General features: G+C 37.0%; 1 protein-coding gene across 1 annotated transcript in view; it reads left to right on the top strand.

Moving 5' to 3' along the window:
- GUCA1C (guanylate cyclase activator 1C) overlaps positions 1 to 17,478 on the top strand; it is a 40,273-nt gene extending 22,795 nt beyond the window's left edge. Inside the window, exons 2-4 of the mRNA XM_001363713.4 lie at positions 931 to 1,080; positions 7,340 to 7,427; positions 17,117 to 17,478. Coding sequence (XP_001363750.2) covers positions 931 to 1,080; positions 7,340 to 7,427; positions 17,117 to 17,247 — 369 coding nt within the window. The 3' untranslated portion in view covers positions 17,248 to 17,478. The remainder of the gene's footprint in view (positions 1 to 930; positions 1,081 to 7,339; positions 7,428 to 17,116) is intronic.
- Positions 17,479 to 20,527: the final 3,049 nt, after the last annotated feature.

The following is a 20,527-nucleotide window of genomic DNA, read 5'->3' as shown; positions in this document are numbered from 1 at the left end:
GGATGAGGGAAGGTTTATTAAGTGCCAGTATGTGCCTGGCCCTCTGATAAGTGCTCACCCCCCCCTTTACAAATAAGCCTACAAAGGAGGTGCTATTATTATTCTCATTTTATAATTGAGGAAACTGAGGCATTTAGAGGGTAAGTGACTTGCCTAGGGTCACACAACTAGGAAATGTCTGAGGTTGAATTTGAACTCAGATCTTCTGACTACAGGCCCAGCAATCTATACACTGACCCACCAGTTGTATCAGTTTTTGTTTAAATTCTGTGGGAGGTGGCCCTTAATCAGAACACTGAAATGATCTGGGAGTTCTAAGGGGCAGAAGTGATAAAAGAATTTAGCCATGATAGAGAGACACTCTATGCAAAGGCATGATTGGGAGATGGAATGTTATGGCCCAATAACCTGGCCAACTTGGCTAAAGTGGAGGGTGCATGGGCCAAAGTAATAAGGAAACCCCTGGGGAAAGACAAAGCCTGAGATTTTGAAGAGCACTGAATGCCAGAGGAATTTTATATTTTATCAGAGAAGCAATAAGATTCTTTCTTTCCATGTTTCTTTTTCGCCTCCTTTTTTTAGTATTGGTTCCAATCCAGAAAAGTAGTAAGGGCTAGGCAATGGGGGTTAAGTGACTTGTCCAGGGTCACCCTGCTAGGAAGTGGCTGAGCCCCCCAGAACCTCCCATCTCCAGGTCTGACTCTTTACCCACTGAGCCACCTAGCTGCTCCCTCCATGCTTCTTTCCAAATAACATATAAGTGCCTCCTTTTAAAAGGGTTATGCCCCATGGAAAAGGAGCTTCTGGGTTCTTTATAAGACAGCATAGCACTATGGAAAGGCACTGTAATAAATGAAAGATGATATACAAATAAAACCCAGCCGCTCTGCTTAAAGTCCCTTTCCCTTTGCACCCCTCCCTTTTCTGCAGGATGGATTTATCGACTTTTTAGAGTTCATTGCTGCCGTAAATTTGGTCATACGAGGGAAAATGGACCAGAAACTGAAGTGGTATTTTAAGCTCTATGATGCCGACGGAAATGGATCCATCGACAGAAAGGAGCTGCTGAACATCTTCACGGTAAGGCTGCGAATGCTCGGGGTCATGGAGCGCGGCAGCTCCTCCGGCCCCCTGGAATCAATGGCTCCTCAGGGCGTTCTCCCAGGCACTTTCTGAGTGGGGGGGAAAGAGCTTGCCATGGCCGGCCACCAGACGGTAACAGGCATTTGCAATGGCAAATCAGCATTTTAACACGGGAGAACATCCCGACCTTCACTAACAGAGCATAGAATTGTCATCAACATCAAATACACGACCTGGCTAGAACGAACAGCGGAGGGAGTCGGCAATTCCCTCCAGTGCCCCAGGGGCCAGTTGTCTACACCGGGGAATTAGAAGAACCCCCGAGAATGCCTACCGGGCTCCAAAACACCTTCCTCTTCAGTATGCCTCAGTGCCCCGACTAGCTCTCCTCAGGGCTGCTGCACTGAAGAAGGGGGTTACAATTCATGTAGACAAGCGTTTGCGAGATTTTAATTAAATCTTAATTCAGTTTTTTCATTGAATAAAAATTGTTTTTCTCTCCCTCCCATCCCACTTGGAGAGAAATAAAAGATAGAAAAAACAAAACCCTTATCACAAATTATTGTTGTTTAGTCCTTCAGTCGTGTCTGACTCTTCATGACCCCAAGGATCATCGTTATCCATGAATTTTTTGGCCTAGGACACTGGAGTGGTTTACTGTTTCCTTCCCTAGTGCATCCTTTTGCCAGGCAATCAGGTTAAATGACTTGCTCAAGGTCACACAGCTAGGAAGTGTCTATCCACTGAGCCACTTGTAATAACATGCAGAGTCAAACAAAACAAATTCCCACTCTTTCTGGGTCCAAATTCTTTTTCTGATTCTGCACCCTGAGTCCATCCATCATCATCTCTGTGTCAGGAGGGAGGCAAGATTCTCCATCATTGCACTAGTCAGAACTCTGAAATTTCAAAGTTGTTTGTTTTCACCATGTCACTGTTCTTGCACAAATTGTTCTTCTAGTCCTGCTCACTCTGCAACAGGTCACGTGAGTTTTGCCAGGCAGGTTTCTCCAAAACTGTACTTTCAATCATTTATTATAACCCCAAGGTAACATTCTATTCCATTCATAAACCATCATTTAGTCAGCCATTCCCCAAATGACAGACCTTCTTAGTTTCAAATTCTTGCAATGTATAACCTAAGCTATTTGGGTTACACAAACAAAAGCTAAAAAATGTCTGCCTGCCTACCTACGATTTACTAGTGTGGTTCAGAGGGGTCCAAAAAAGCAACCCTCTCAAGCTTATCCCAAAGCAGATTAAAATGGAATTGGGAATTATTTAATAAAACAAAACAGATAGATAATAGATGATAATAATGGATAATATAATAGACAATAAAATAGAATTATAACATACACCAGTAATATAATACAGTACAACAAAAACACAATAGTGTATAGACAATGTTACTCTGTCATTTTCTAAGTTAATATGTTGCCTACAGGGATCCGTATCTACAGTTTAGTGCCTTCCTCTCATTTCCATTTGATTTCTATATCACTAGGGTAGGGAACTCCCAGAGAGGAAAGTCCTTCTACCAATACAGGTTGACCACTGTTCTGCAATTTCTCATTTAGAGAATTGCCTAGGGTTCTAAGAAGATATTGGCTTGGCACAGCCAATAGGTGCCAGAATCAGAAACTGAGTCCATGTCTTCCTGGCGCAAAGGCTCCGTCTCTTATATTCCTTACTGTCATTGATTTAAATGTTATATTTTAAAATGATAAATCACTGATATTTGTGTGTATATGTATATTCCATATATGCATAAACACATATCTGTACATATTTATATGTGTACATACAGAGAGAGACATGTGTGGATAGATATAGATATGATATACATATACCTGTATCTTTCTTGAAGCAGCTTTGATACCTCGAAATGCCTCTAGCTAGAGGCACTCCAGAATTTTATCATCAGGTATATCTGGATGAAAATGTTTCCTTAGTGACCTGAGAGATATGAGGATATTTTTATTTTTAAAATGTTCTCTTTAATTCAAACATACTGCTAGCAATATTTCAAAGGATACCTGCGTGTTTAATAAGTACCACTTGCCATTTAACTGTAACCTCTGTGACGTTGACTTCTAATCTCTTAGACAAATCACTAAACTTCTTTTGCCCTTGGTTTTGCCATATGTAAGATGGACTTAAAGCAGACGTTCTCTCAAGTTCTCCAACTCTATTTGTACGTCCCATTTCCAGAACATCAGTGCTTTTCTATTTAGAACAAAATTTCTTAGGCTTCCTCATGTCCAATTTGGGCCATTAAAAATTGTAATTAGATTGGTATCCTAAACAGGAAGGAACTAGCTATTTACTTCATATAGTATGACTAGGTATGCCCATTGGCTTAGATTAATTGACAGAATGAAAGGGATAGTTTATAAGTATAACTACTATTTTCCATTGTTTATAATCACTTTATGAACAAATAGCAAATGAATACTATAGAGTTGAAGATGAAATAGCGTATGTTTGTTTAGAGTTTAGTATTTTGAATTTTTTGCTTATTTTATATATTCTACGCACTATTATAGATATCTATATTTGTGTATACTTTTGTGCTAGAGAAGCAGCATGATGTAATGGATTGGAGCTAGTGTCAAAACCAGGAGGACCTGTGTTCAAGTCTTACTTCTGACCTATATTGGCCATGTGAACACAGGCAAATTCCTTAACCCCTTAGAACCCTAAGCCAGTGGTGGCGTCGAACTCCAATAGAGATGGGAGTCAATAATTAATAGTTTTAAAATATAATATTATCATGTTTCATTGCCATTTTTTTATTTATTTGTCAACTGTTTCCCAATTACATTTTAATTTGATTTGGACCACACTCCCTGTGTCCTATGAGCCTGTGTTTGACACCTTTTCTCTGGAAAATTCTCTGAGATTATCAGTCACAGACAAGCTGTCAATCTGACCAGGTAAAGGCTCCAGTAACCCAGAAGTTTCCTATACCAATGAAATCCACTGGCCCAGTCCAATTCCATCCTAATATATAATGGTGTTGTCTCCCTCAATAGAATGTAAGCTTCTCACAGGCAATAACTGCTTCTTTTTCATATTCTTATCCTCAGTACTTAATACATAGTAAGTACTTAATAAATATTGATTGATTGATAAAAGTAGATGGATTTGTTTCATTGTTAGCAAATAAGTACAGGCATATCTCATAGTTAATTGTTTTAACAAAACCATGCTTGTGAAAAGAATATTTCAGGCGATCCTTAGTTCTAGAGGAAAAATATAAATATGAAACATATTACTGGCAGTCTTAATTCAAATTATTAAATTTTAAAAAGTCATAAGCATAGGATCATAGCATCCTGCATCAGGAAAGGAATTCAAATGTCATTTAGTCCAACCCCTCATTTAACAAATGAAGAAACTAAGGCACAAGGAGTTTAAATTACTTGCCCATGTGCCATTTCATGTGGTATGTGACACAGGTGGTATCTGAGCCCAGATCCTCTTAGTTGGAGCAAATGCTCTTTCCACTGTAGCACACTGCTTCCCTATATGATATTAATATAATAATGGTCATTTCAGCTTCCTCATGCCCATTGATTTCCTTTCCCTGTCCTAGAGACCTGAGATATGCTATTTAATGGGCAGACATTGGGGAAGGAGAACATGCCACACACATGTTCTGCTTTCTAAGGGCAATAGATGGAGGAAACAAGATCTTGTGCCCATATTTCACAAAATCTACTTCCTTCCTTTCATACAATACCCCCTACAACCAAATTCAGTGGGAAGGAGCAGGAAGAGGTTTCTGGTCTTGTTGATTTATTTCAAGCACTCTAGGGTTCCTACTAACCTTTTAAATTTCTTGTTTGATTTGTGGGTATTAAGGACTCCTAAGTGGGCCACACTCCATTATCAACCAGAGAGTGCAGACAATTTGGATTCTTGTTATCAGTTGCATTTTAACGAAGTTTTTCTATGTTTGCAAGGATATTGTATGAAATGCATCAATCTAATGAAACAACATAGAACGGAGGATCTAAATTCAGGGTATATCTACACCTGGAGCAATATTTTTCAACATTTCTCCTTCTTCAGCATCCTAGTAAATTTGCCACAAGAAATACCGTTGGCAATTCTTAGTCCCAAACAAGGGAACAAGATCCAGAAAGAAGGATCTAGAGAAACAAATGAGGTTCCTAGCAATACAAAAAAATTAGTTATAGTAACTCGCAACAGGAGAGCTGCCAATGGGCAAATTCAGAAGACATGGTTAAAAGTAAAAAGATAATAGGAGGAATTAAGAAATTTATACTATAAACTGCCTCAAAAACTTGAATACAATTCCAAGCTCTTCTATTGAATAGCTATAAGAACTCAAGCAATTGAGAGAACTTCTTTGTGTCTCAGTTTCTTCATATAAAAAATGAATCTACTGGACCAGAATAAATGAACTAGAAGCGACCTTGTTCCTTCTAGCTAATATTTTCTGAAATTCTTAACTTTTATTGAACCCATTGTTCTTTAGCACCTATTTCCTTTCAAGTAGTCATATTTTACAAGATTGTTATGAAGTTCAAATATGGAAATATAGATAAAATGCTTTATAAACTTTAATGTTAGCTATTAACTTTTACTATTGTTATTATTATTCACTTTTTAAAGTCAATTTCAAACTGTCTCTTCTATGAAGTTTTCTTAATTACCTCAATTTAGTAATGACTTGTCTGAATACTTTCTGTCTCTTTATATATATATATATATGTATATATATATAACTATACATACATATGTATATACATTAACAACTTGAGATAACCAGGAAAACATCAGAGATTTAAATTAGATTATATCTATATATCTATATATAGATAGACTCTAATTCATTTTCTGTGTAAGGTGTGTTACTGTTATCTGTGTATTTTTAGACTGCACACTCTAGGAAGGGAAGGATCATGTTTTTCTCTTGAAAAGTAGCATATTTAATGGAACAAGATCAATTTGGAGTAGACGAGCATGGAATTGAGTTTGACCTCAATTAATTACTCCTTGTATAATCTCAGGCAAGTCACTTAATCTCTTTGGGCATCATTTTTCTCTTCTTTAAAATGAGGAAATTGCATTCAATGGGTTTCTGAGGCTGTTTCCAATGTTAGATCTGCAATCTAAGCTTGGCATCTTTCCTGGAAACATAACAAGGGTGGGACTGCCAGGGATTTGATCTAGGACTGTTGGGATACAATGACACATTCCTTTTTCTTTTAACAGCAGTCTAAATACCCCCCAAATCATCCTTTAAACTTCAAAGTGACTCCATTCCCTGGATTGGTCCACTTCTTGGAGACAGGAAAAATAATCTAGCTCCCACAAGCGTAATTTGCTGGGTCTCATGGCTTTGGAAAGAGAATCTTCCTTTGGCCAAGATTGGGGTCTCTTTTTTTCTTGGTTTAAGTAAAGAACTTATTTTGCTCCAAATCACTCACTTATATATATTTTCTGGCATAGTTTAATCTGTAGAATTTCTCCAGTTTACAAATGGGATTACCCTCTAAGTATATCTTGCTGTATGTGATGGATGGTCTTTTGTGCCAAGCCAGGTGCCATAAATCGATAGCTAGTCATTCCCCTTACCAACTAGTGACCAGGGAAGTAGCTTTTGTTTTGAATCTATTGGAGGACTAGATCTACAATAGGGCAAGGGGTTAGGCAGATAGATATCATTCTTGTACAGAACCCCTTGTAGACACTGAAGAAAACAGTGTCCCTCCATATTCTCTCATTCATTATGTAGAGCAGGAATCAAAATCTCCCTTGGAGAGGAGTGGGCCAGATTCAAGGTGTATCTATTCATGCCACCCCCAAACTGCATTTTAGGCAATCCCCAATTCCATTTCTAGAGACAGCTAGGTGGCACAGTGGATACAATACCAGTCCGGAAGTCAGGAAGATTCATTTTCCTGACTTCAAATGTGGCCACAGACACTAGTTGTGTTACCCTGGACAAATCATTTAGTCCTATTTGCCTCTGTTTCCTCATCTGTCAAATAAGATAGAGAAGGAAATGACAAACCACTCCAGTATCTTTGCCAAGAAAACCCCCAAAGCAGTTACAGAGTCAAACATCCCTGAAAAACAACTGGCAACCCCATAGTTCTATTTCTAATCCTAACCCTTATCTTTAACCTGGATTGCATTTCCAACTTGTCTTGCCTGACTGCATATTACTGGATCTCTTCTGAATCTTTTTTAGAACATTTTTTATTTCTGTTTACAGGCAATACAAGCCATCAATGGCCAAAACACCCTAAATCCTCAGGAATTTGCCAACTTGATATTTGAGAAGACAGATACAAATAATGATGGTAAGCAGTTGCTAGTCCTAGAATCATTTTCTAATGGTCCAAAAGAGGAACTTAGGAGTGGGAAATGATCAATTTATTCTTCAATGGGATGGTGATTAGAAGGGGAGATATAATCATTTAGCATTTATCATAGAACAACAGAATTCGAGAGGTGGAAAGTTGAAAAGTATTCAGTCTAATTCATATCTGGAAGAATTCTCACTATATTACTGATATGTAACTTCTGTTTAAATACCTCTAATGAGGAGGAACATAATCATTTTACTTTAGGACAGCTGTACTTATTGAGAAATTTTTCCTAATCTCAAGCCTTAATTTGTCTCTTTATAACATCCACCAAAACTCCTGGTTCTGACCTCTGAGGACAAACAGATCTAATCCACATTTCACAATGTTTGCCCTCAAAAAATCTGAAGACAAATATCATACCCCCTTAAGTCCACTTTTTCCAGGCTAAATATTCCTAAAGTCATATGGCAAGGAACTCAAGAATTAACTATAAAATTCCAATGCGACCTATTCCTGATGGTACCTCCTTGTCCCTAAACGTTATACCTCTCAAGGCAGCTCGCATTATTCATTTTTTATGACTTCCATATGGCATTGATAACTCATATTGCTTTGTAGTCCACTAAGATCTCCAACTTTTTTTCTTATCACATTTTATGTTAATCTTTTACCAAATTCCTTTTGTATGAAAAGTATTGAGCTAGTGCTGAAGGAAATACAAAGTTTAGAATAGACATACTATTTGCTTATATATCATAAGCTATCAACTCAAAGAGCTATAATATGAAATATATGATTGGTGAATTAAAGAGGTACAAAAAGGGCATAGGGCAAGCAGAGATAAAAGGTCCTTATGAAGCAGGGGAGAATCAGGAAGAAGAAGAGGCATTTGAGTGTAGCTTTAAGGGTTGAGTCAGATTCAACAGAAGAAGCTAAAGAAGAACTGAAACATCAGGCATCGTGGACAGTGTAATATAAGAGTTTATAATGTGTGGACCCAAGATCCTTTCAATAGGTCAACAAATTATAATAATAAAATATTATTTGCCTATTAAAATGTCTCCTTTTTCCAATTTGTATATTTGTGTGAGGTAGAGGAAAACTAAATTATCCCATTCTTGACAAGGTTAATGGCATTTTAGAATGGGCTCAAATTTTAGTGCAATGGGTATATTTAATGGCATTTATTTTAAAATAAAATTTTCTTTTTTAATGAACAAAAATCTATTTTATCTTCCTTCTACCACCACCACTCCTGCTCATTAGAAAATAAAAAGGAAAACTAAACCCTTTTAATAAATATATAGTCAAACAAAATAAATCTCCAAGTTGTCCATGTTCAAAAGAACATATACATATATATTTATAATTCTAAACTGATTCCATTATTTTTCATACCTGTCACATATGAGGCACTTAAATATGCTAATTAACTTTCAGGAGGTGACATGGCATGTTTCATCATGGAAACCTCTGGATTCATGGTGGATCATTGAGTTACTCTGAGTCAACTCAAAGTTTTATCATTTCAGTGGGCACATACTAACCCCTCTGCTTTGGTTCTCCTAGGCAGTAGGATGGCATGGTAGATACAGTACTCAACTTGGAGTCAAGAAAACCCATGTTTAATTTAAGCTGCAGCTTCTTACCAGCCCTGTGACCAGCAGTCAGCTGATTTGTCACAACATCAATTTTCTCCTCTATAAAAGGAAGATAATAATAGTATCTGCCCCATAGGGTTGTCACAAGGCTCTATAGACCTTGCAAACCTATATAAATGTTTAGCTATTAGTATCTTTTATGTATTACCCGAGCCCTTATGCAAGAACATCCGAAAGACAAAATCTTCCCTATCTCACACCCCTGAGGCAAATGGCAGGCTAGAAGTCTACATCTCTGCTCCCTTGGAAGGAAAAAAAAATCTGCCAAGGACCAATGACAGGCCATTTGTGAACTCATCATAAATACCTTTGAGAAATGGTTGGCATTCAAAAACCTCTCAGGCTCATAGAATTTCCCCTTCTCTAGAAGTCAACTCTCTGCCCTTTGGAAATTCGAGGACATTACAAGGTGACTGTTGTGGGGGGCTGACAGGAAGAGAGGAGAGACGACAAAGCCTCACCCATAAAAGGCTGATGGAGGGGTGAGGTAACAGGAACATTAGGCTTTCATTTTATCTCTTTATATTCACTAAGTAGGTCCAGAGCTTTAATGTTACTCTTCTAGGAACTGAAGGGCTGAAAGTTCTGTCAGCATCCCTTTTAATTTTCATCATCCTGGGGAAAGTACTGACTTCCCAATCTTAGTTGCATCTTGATGAACACTCATGGAATTCCTAGCATGATAAGGTTCAATGGTGGATGAGATTCAAACCATTAATGACCTTATGAGTTTATGATCCAGACATTCAGAGTCTTAAAACATCTCTTATTTCAGCAATTGACCCTACATTCTCCAATAGAGCTTTAATGACTCATACAAGCACACTCACATCAAGAAATATATATTTTAAAATATATTTTGGTCAAGGAAATGAGGATCTCTTCTCTATCGTGAACCATTCATTATAACTGCCCATACTTTTGTAGCTTGCAAACTAGAATCTATTTTTCAATTGTCTGCTAATGAAATTTTGTACTCCATTAGGCTACTATGGTCCCTATGTCCCTAATGCCTACCTACAAAATTACTGTCCCCAAAAGCCACCTGGAGGAAGAGGAAGAACGAGAAGCATGAATACAGCATGACCCTGAAGTACCATTCATCATCCATAAGAATACTTGATTCCATTTAGATAAAGGACAAAGCAATTGTTACCAAAAAGAGTACTAAGTCATAATTTATATATGTTCATGTCTGGTGTAAATATTAACCACAAAGAAACAAAGTAAATGCCACTGACCTATATGGAATTAGATCAGCTGATCGGATTGCACTTTGAAATTAAAGTGACCAATAGTTCTCTAGTAAAGCCAAGAGCAACAGATGTCTAGTAGATGTCTAGTCTAGTACAATGTAGGATTTTTTTCCCCTGGATTTATGACCTGGAAGTTAGTCAAGAACTGTGATTTTATTTCAGAGATGTAGACCTAGAATCAGAAATATCTTTAATTCAAATGTGGGCTCAAATACTTACTCATTGTATGACCTTGGGCATGTCCCTTAATCTCTACCTCAGTTTCCTCATCTCTAAAATAGGAGAAATTATAACTTTTACCTCCCAGAATGTCTTGTGAGGATAAAATGAGACGATATTTGTAAAGCACTTGGAAAACCTTAAAGTGTTTTTGCTATTTATATATGTAGTATCATAGGATTTAAACCCAGAATAGAATTTAGAAATCATCTAATTTAATCTCATTTAGCAGATGAGGGAACTGTGACCCAGAAGGGATGAAATGACTTGCCTAAAGTCACATAGGCAGCAACTGGAAAAATCCATGTTCCAATCTCATATTCTTTCCACTTCATCATGCTCCCTTCTAGACTCCATTTATTTAGCCCTGGAGAATGTATGTGAAACATAATGCAAATGAATCATCTGATGCAATAGTCAAAGGAAATACTTTATGAAGAATTGAAAGAAACATTATAGAAAAGGTCACTGCTTTGCAGCAGTGCAAAGGGATTTCATGGTTGGTAGGCAAAGAGAAAGTAATCAAGAGATCTTCATTGGCAAATGTGGAAAAGGACAGAACGGAGTGAGATTATTTAATGCCTCTGTGGGAGCCAGTGGTAAATGCTGAGACCTTAATACAATTTATCGCTGGTTTCTGAAGCTTTCTAATTCTGAGTTTTCAATGCCCAGAAACTGTAGGTTTGGGGCAGAAATTTTGGGTTAGCATCTAATTTTGCTTTATTCTACTAGCTAAGAGATTCAGAGGCACATTCAAATGAACATTTTTACCACTTCATCTTTAAAACATTTTTAAATTATTTTATCAATATCTCTTGTTTTTAGAGAATCATTTCACACTTTGTACTCCCTCTTACCTTGTCTCTCTTGCAGAACCATTCCTTATAACATAGGAGTTATACAAAGAGAAAAAAGGAGAAAACATTGTTTGAGCCAATCAACATATAAAAAAATTAATGTTGTATATGATATGTTCCATAGGAAATCTGACCTCTGCAAAAAATAAAGGGAGTTATCTTCTCATATCCTGCTTTGTTTTTAAATGAATAATTGCCAACCTCTTAGACATCTTTCATTTCAACAAATATGTGTTAAATTTTTAAAAATTCAAAAATAGGAAAAAGTAAATACTAATTTGTAAAAATTCAATAATAGGGGGTAGTTTGGTGGCTCAGTGAATAACCAGGACTAGAAATGGGAGGTCCTAGTTTCAAATTTGGTCTCAGACTCTTACTAGCTGTGTGTCCCCTAGGTAAGTCACTTAACCCCCAATGCCTCGCCCTTACTGCTCTTCTGCCTGGGAGCCAATACACAGTATTGATTCTAAAATGGAAAATAAGTGGTTTTTAAAAACATCTTAAGAACACAATTCATCCAAAGGAGCAGTGATGCTTGTGCCGATAGAGAACTCTAGACAGTTGACCCAACTCAGATTGATTACAGGATGCCAGAAATAGCAATCGTTTCATTGGATATCATAGTAAAAGCCAGCATTGCCACCAGATCAGATCACTGAACACAGAGGTCAGAAATATGAATTATGAGAGTCTACAAAGATACAATCAGGGGAAGTCAAAGACAAAAACAGATACAACCATTCAACAAAAAGTTGTTTTATAACTAGACATCAAACATAGAGGCCTGTCTGAACAGGAGAATAGATGACAATTATGGGATATTCCTTCCTCCAGTTATCTTGACAGACAGACTCAGGGGTAGAAGATTCATTAGAAAAGAAGTGGAGGATTAAGGAAAAGAAGTCAAAATAACGATAGAGAGTAGCATTTGTATGAACGCTGAAGAGATTGAGAAGAATAATGAATGTTGTAAAAAGCCCAAAGAGAATAAAAGAATTCTCCAAGGAAAGAAGAATTAAAAAAAAAAAAACTATGAGAGATGGCAGAAAGGGAGAACTATAAGGAAATTCAGAAAGATTTCAGGCTGAAACACAGTCAGCAAGGGTCATCTAAAGATTTAAAAACTGAGATAAGACAGTTTAGAGAGACTGAATAAATATGAGAAATGGGGAATGCTACAGCTTCTTCTCACCTAATGTAGCTGCAAACCAGGCTACCCTATGAAGAAATTCAGAACTAGTCCCTAGTTATTTGAGAAAGATAGGAATACCCTATTCAGTGTGAAAAGTACAAAGAAGTCAAGTCCAGATGATATTGAGCTGAGCATCTTGAGCCTAATATCTCAGAACTGTATGTAGGGAACTAGTGCAAAAGTTCTCTATTACAAATGACTGACCCTCAATAGAGTAGAGCACTAGCCTTAGTACTTAGTGCCTAGTAAATGCTTAATAAATGCCTTTCCTTCTCCCTTTTATTCCTTCTTCCCTTATTTCTTGCTTGCCTTCCTCTTAAAGAAAATTATTTTGGCAACTCTGTGGAGGTTGGATTGAAATGGGGACAGATCCAACAGGAAGACCAGTTAGGAGATTGCTGAAATTGTCCAGGGGAGAGGTGATGATAGCTTGAATTAAGATGATAACTGCATGGATAGAGAGAAGGTATAAAATGTGAAAGAACTTGTAGAGGTAGAAATGGCAAAAATTATGAACCTGGGTGACTAAAAGGAAGGTGCTCTCAAGAGAGCTGGCAGGAAATTTAGAGATTATTTAGTCCAACTTGCCCATTTTACAGATGAAGAAATAGAGACTTAGAAGAATTATGTGATTTGTCCAGTTCCCATGTGCAGTAAATAGCAGGGCTGGGATTCAAACCCAGACCCTTTTTACTAAAAATCCACTTTTTTGAGGACTCTAAGTCTAGAGCTAATTGGCTAATGTGTGCAGGGAAAATCTCAGTTGATGAAGTGTGTGTGTGTGTGTGTGTGTGTGTGTGTGAGGGGGTTTGCTGTTTGTAGGGATTCTGTTGTTGAGGGAGATTGAATCAAGACAACAATAGGCTTCTTGCTAAAAAGAGGACAAGGTCACCTACTAGTAAATAAAGTATAAAAACAGTAGTTAAAAAAAGCAATGGAGAACATTGGGAGCTCCTCTGATAAGAGATCCTGGGGGTTAAACATTCCAAACGCATACATGACCTTAACATTAGAGATCACATTATTTAAAAAATTAGAAGAAAAATTATTATGTATGTCTTACAACTATGGATAAGAGATGTTTTGTGTTCAGTTATTCTACTCATGTTCAGCTAACCCATTTGGGGTTTCATTGACAAAGACACTGGAGTAGTTTGCCATTTCCTTCTTCAAATCATTTTGCAGATGAAGAAACTAAGGCAAACAGAGTTAGGTGACTTGCCAGGGTCATAAAGCTAGTAGATATCTACCGCCAGATTTGAACTCAGGAAGATAAATCTTTCTGTCTTGATGCTGGACATTCTCTCCACTGAACTACCTAGCTGCCAATAAAAGATATATCCTTAATCAAATAAGAGATAAAGTCAATTAGGGAAGATAAAATAGATAACTCATTACTGATAAGCTTCTGCACAGATGAGATGAATGCATCTAGAATAAGAAGGAAAGTGGTCAAGCGGGGGGATATCTTTTTATATGATGTGCTTGATGAATTCAGAAAAGCATGGAAATATTTCTATATGAACTGATCCAGTGAAGTAAGCAGAATCAAAAAACAACAACAAAAACAATAAACACAAGAACTACAACAATCCAAAAAGAATGGTGCACCAAAAAATCAAAAGTAAATGAAACAAAATTATAAAGATCAAGCAGGACTCAAATGAAGAGATATGGGAAGATATTCCCAATCTACCCTTTGGTGGAGGTGGGAAGTTCAAAGATTTACCATGCACCTGTTTGCAGCCTTTCTCACTGGATCAATCTATCATGCTGATTCTCTTTAGAAACAAACAAAAACCCATCACTGTTTGTCATATGAGATAATTCTGGGGAGGAGGAAGTATGCCCGAAATTACTATGGTGATAAAAGAAACAGAAAAATCAATAAAACATATTTTTTAAAAAAGAGGAAATCTGTTAATTTTGGAGAGTTGTTTCAGTTGGATGATGAGGTCAGAAGCCAGATTGTAAAGAGTTAAGAAGAGAATGAAAGAAGAAACATGGAGACATCTCTTGTAGACAGCCTTCTCAAGGAGTTCAGCTAAAGATTGTCCCTCTGTGACCCTGAAAAAGCTATTTAGCCTCAGCCTCAATTTACTCATCTCTTAAAGGGGGTTATAAGAGCACTTACTTCCCAGGAGTGTGGTGAAGATCAAATGAGTTAACACATGTAAAATACATTGCAAACCTTCAAGAGCTATAAAAAATTCTAGTTATTTTAACATATCTTACTTGCCTTTCAAAAATATAAAGTCCTTTTGAGAACAGAGACTATGCCTTCCAATTCTTTTCTTTTAATCCAGAACCTTGCACAGTGCCTTGCATATAATAGAGTCTCAATAAATTTTCACTGAATGAATGAGTGAATTGGTCTGACAGCTCCACAGACTCAGAAGCCTTCATTATTGTGCAATCTCCCTCCCCACCACCCCCAAATGGATATTTAAAGAGGCAAAAGAAATCCATTGCAAGTTAATTTTTCAAGCAGAATGTACCATTTCGGTCTAGCCTTACAGATATTGGCAGAATAACCAGACGACTAAGTAGTGTCATTTAATATCTACCCTCCCCTGCCACCACTGTTTTGTCAAGGGCATTACTCTTCCTCATTAAAATTCCCACCATTCCAGTTACTAATGGGTTAGATTACAAAGGCTCTGGAGCCCTGAGGGGATGATATTAAGCAGGAAAGACAGTTTTCTAGTGAGGAAGAATGCCTGCCAGCCACATGACCTGAGTGTAAGGGGGTTAGTATTCTATCCCTGGACCAGAGAGAGTAGTCCTAAATTAATGAAGCATGGGAATAGAAATGAAAAAGAAGAGAATATTACAGACCAATAAATATTTAATGAATATTTAGCCAACTTCCCAGTCCTGCCTAGGGCTGGCCTTGGTATTATACTTAAAAAGAGAAGACATTAACTCAATCTTGCACTAAGGATTTATTCGGAAACTAGAATTGAGGATAGAGTACTGCACTTGGATTTAAAGTGACCTGGGTTCAGATCAGGCTAGTTCTGGGATGCTGGGTAAATCTCATTACTTCTCTCAGTTGCTTCATTTGTAAAATAAAGAACTTGATTATAATCTTACCTGGTTGTAAGGTTCAGACAAAATAATCTATGTAAATGTTACCTTAATGTCCCCTATTTTTGACTTTGCCCTGATCACCATGGTTGAGAATTGGTCATGTTTTCCTCTAGAATTAGTCACATCTTCAATGACACTCCCCTTTTTTTAGGACTTTACAGAATACAAAGTCCCTTTCTGTGTTTGATATCTAATAGATATTTAATAAATACTTAGTGACTTGACGTTTCTATGAAGTAAGTTGTGAAGACACCAGAATCCCCATTTGCTAGGTGAAGGAAATTAGATCTCAACAGTTTAAGTGTTTTGTCCAAGGAAACACAGCTAGACTGAGATTAGATGATCCCAAGGTCACTTTCAGCTTTAAATTCACGAACCCCAAAGCCTTCAGATTAAATGTCAAAGATGATGGAATTAGAACTAGGCTGGACTTTGTGGATCATTCAGTTCAACCTTGCCACTTTATAGATGAGAAAACGGAGACCTAGAGATATGAAATCACTTTCCATATTAGACATGAGTCTAATAGTTAACATTATAAAAAAAATTAAGGTTGTCAAAATGCTTTAATACATATTATCTCATTTGGTGTACCCATTAACCCTGTGAGATAGATGGGATTATCAACCTCATTTTATAGATGAGGAAACTGAGGCTGAAACTGGAATTTACCTTTGGTCATTATAGACATACATGGACCATAGTCTTCAGGGGATGGACCAGTGGTAAGTATAACTTACCTCAGAATGGGTCAGCATTTTATGCATGCATATTTAATGTAATATAAGGGCAGTGTATGAATGAGGTCCTCCTGACTCTAGACCCAACACTTTCTCTGTTCCACATGGCAGTAGCTGTCAGGGAATATGGCAGGCAGATTCTATTAAAAAAACATAGTTTAAGAACATAAATTGCTCGGTCATGAGGAAAACACATTTTCCAGCTGAAGCAGGTTGTATTAATCACCAAAACAATCATCTCTGTCTCTGCCTGCACCATTTCTGGAGAACCTCTGGGTGCCAGGCATTAAGCAAGAAGGGAAATGTTTTATACCCTAAACATCCAGCACAGTGCCTTAATTAGTTAATTAATCATTAATAAGTAACCCAGTAAGCATTTAGTAAATGCTTTTGGTTGACTAATTGGTTAAGAAGGGCTTCTAGTCTGGTTGGAGAAACAAGACACATAGTTAAAAACAAGAAGATGTTAGTAAAAATTATTCATGGTAGTCATTGTAATAAAAAATTGATGGGAAAATAAGTGTCCATTGAATGGGGAATGGCTGAACAAACTGTTTATATAGAAATATTATCAAACTAGAAGAGATTTTAAGGATTAAATGATACCAACAATAAATAACTTGCTATTTTCTCTAATTGCTCATAAATTTATTATATTCTAGGAGAATTGACTTTAGAAGAATTCATCAGTGGCTTAGAAAAAGACCCACACCTTTTGGAGATGATTTCCAAGAGTTTTGACCTCTCCAATGTACTGAAAATAATTCAACATGAGAGGGAACAAGACACCTGAACCAAGACACTTGCCTTAGACCATGGTCAAGAACAAAGAACCTTCAAGACTAGAGGAAACTTCAACTTTGGAGACTTCATTCTGCCCAAATGTCTTTCCCTACACTCAGTGAACACAGTAACTCCTGTAGCAAGAAAATGAAGCGTTCTCTTGTGAGAGTGAATCCTTCTATTGTTGGGTACAGATATAACATTCTTAAGTCAGACTAATAAATTAAACTATAATATTCAACCCTGAGAAACCTTTCATAAAGTTACTGGGCAGATACACTGTTGCTATTCTATTTTAGAATTAGTTTTCCTGTCCTGCAGATTAGAATGTGATGATAAAGTTAATGGATGGACTTCTGGACTCCATCACTTACAGACAGAATCCTAATGTATATTAGATTGCTTGTACCAACTAATCACATCCCCAAATAGAAATGGATTTTCAGGTAAACACTTTCTCTCCTCACTATTTGTTTCAGATAAATATGCATTTGGTAAAGAGGTTTTTTAGCTCCTAGTTCTTATTGAAACCATGTATTACTGATGACTAAGTTCTTGTCCAGTCTTTCCTCTCCCTTCTTTCATTTTATTCTCAATGCAGTCATGAATTAATAAACATTTTGCTCTAAAAGAATGTCCCAGGCAACACGAGAAACTGTGTGTTTAGTAAAAAGAGATAAATACTTGTCAGATAACTTCAGTTCTTCCACTTGTAATCTCTGGTACTGTTGCAAGTTGCTTAAATTCTCAGCCTCCATTTTCTCTCTTTATACAATGAGAACATTGCCTTTTTCTACCCATCTCGTAGGATGAAGCAAGATAATGTGGTACCCTCAAAAAGGTTCTGAATTTGGAGTTACAGAAACTGAGTTCAAATCCCAATTCTGTCCCATTATTTTGATGATATCGGTCAAGTCACTTAATCTGTTTTTCATCTCTAAATGAAGGGGTTGGAAAAGCCAACTCCTGAAGTCCCTCCCAGTTCTAGATTGATGATCCTATGAATCCATGTGAAAGCCCTTTGTAAAGGATGATATATATTTATGGCATTATTATCCAAGGCAAAGAAGCTTCGAGTTAAGCAATAAGAATGTTTTCTTTCAATTTGTTATAAATTTGTGTCTGGTTATGCACGAAAATGTGATACCTCATCTGTAATTATTATGCCAGTTGTGGGTTTGATGAGCATAGCAGACAGCCAGGCTATGCAGCAACAAGCACTTGACATTTTAAATGGTCCTGACATTATAACTCTGACATTTCATGTTTTTTATATCCCTTCCAAGAGCAGATGTAATGATGAATGGGATTTCTTGATGGGTTATAACTTTTAAGTTTGGGGCTTCTATAACCCGGGCCCATTAGTATGTCCATCAGAGCTGGGCTTCCTTACCCATGTGTACAAAGCACACACTGAAGAGCAGATGTGATGCGTCTTCACATTTAACATGCTGTAATTATGCTTTAATACACTGGTTGTAATATATACACTTTAAAAGCAATTTAAATAGCCTCAAGGTTAGATTACTCCTGCCCACCTCAAAGAGTTGTTGTGAGGATCAAATGAGATAATGTGGTGGGTCAGGGTTCCAGTGTTGACTCTTCCATGTGACTTGGTGTATACCCTTTACTTCTATGTAAGTAGTGATATTAAAGGAGGGGCAAGTACTAGGGCCAAAGGTAATAGTTAGTTGAGGGGGGCATCTTGGTGGTCTAGTGGAGAGAGCTCTAAACCTGGAGTCAGGAGGACCTAGGTTCAAATCTGTCCTCCGACACTTCCTGTGTGATCCTAATCCAGTCACTGAACCCCATTTGCCTAGCTCTTCGGTCTTCGATTTTTCATTAAGACAGAAAGTAAAGGTTAAAAAGAAAAACTGTTGAATTAGCACTAAGGGTAATGGACTGAATTGAGCCCAATTTTACTAGCAAAAATGGTGCCCAGCATGGAGTAGAAATCCACAACCCTGGGATTAAAGGTCTCATGTGCTAGTAAATGGGGGTGGAATTAATCTGGGAATTTTAGGAGAAGGAAGAATTGTTACTGGGAGCTGTTCGGAGATAATCAAGGTGGTTAATTTTTCTTAAGATGATCTGGGTTATTTGAAGAGTGATAGTTCCATGTAAAACTCAGTTTCCTCATCTAGACAATGGAAATAATATGATACATATTACATTTCTTATAGTAATTATAAGAAAATGTTTTGCACCACATAAATACATCTCTAAGGTATTGTGATGATAATGATAACAATGTATTATTTTCATGACCTAGCCTTTCACTATTTGGATAATCCTGTTAAGGAAGGTCAAAGTAGCAGGCATAATTTTTTTTCTCTAACTCTGATTACACTGTGCCACCTCTAGTCTCCACCTACCTTAACAAGAGTTTATGTCGCATAGAACCTCTGCCCCCATTCAATCTAGTCCAGTAAATTCTTAATTAAGGAGATTATCATCTGAAGACTGGCCACCTTAAGGGGCATAAAGTAAAGAATCAAATATATATATATATATATGTGTGTGTGTGTGTGTGTATGCATGTATATATAACATATATGTATGTATATATGTGCTATTATTATCCTTGTTTTTGCAGATAAAGAAAATGAGGCTAAGAGAGATTAAATGAGTTGCTCAGGGTCTCACAACTAGTAAATATGTGAGGCAGGATTCTTGGAGGGTGGGGGATGGAAATGACAATTGTTTTGAAAGTCTCAAAAGACTAATCCACAAACCACCTGGTAGCCTAATAGTAAAAAGTGTAACAGTTAAAATTAGTTTTTCTGCAAAAAGTATTATATTTTATGAGGTTTATTAAAGATTATTAGAATTAAGAAATAAAGAAATACAAAATAAGAAAAGCACAGGCAACCTACATCTTGCCTGCCTGGTAGAGAGACCCGTGTGCCTAGAAGCAGAAGCAGAGAGACCCGAAGTAGGTGGTGAGTCAGTTTAAATACAATTTCTGTTCTTGGCCCAGGTGAGAATTCAGGTAATATTATAGGGAATTCTGGGAACTGCCAAGGACTTCTGGGGATTGAAGTCTGGTGTTCAAATCTCCATTTTTAGATCCTCCATTTGTTCCTATTGGGAAGAGTTTCACCAAAAGAATAATGAAAACATAATCAACTTAAAGGTTACAATAATTTGAGGATAAGAGGAAAAAAGAACAAAATCAATAATTGCTAGATGCATTGACAAAAAGCCATTGGGGGAAGTCACCTTTGGCATGAAAGTATGCATACAAATAAATGTTCAATCAACCACACCCAAAGTTCATTTTTGATCTT

Source organism: Monodelphis domestica, chromosome 4 (assembly GCF_027887165.1).
Source record: "Monodelphis domestica isolate mMonDom1 chromosome 4, mMonDom1.pri, whole genome shotgun sequence".
Taxonomy (NCBI): Eukaryota; Metazoa; Chordata; class Mammalia; order Didelphimorphia; family Didelphidae; genus Monodelphis; species Monodelphis domestica.
The sequence above is the reverse complement of the archived record's forward strand: the minus strand, read 5'-3'. Positions and strand labels throughout refer to the sequence as shown.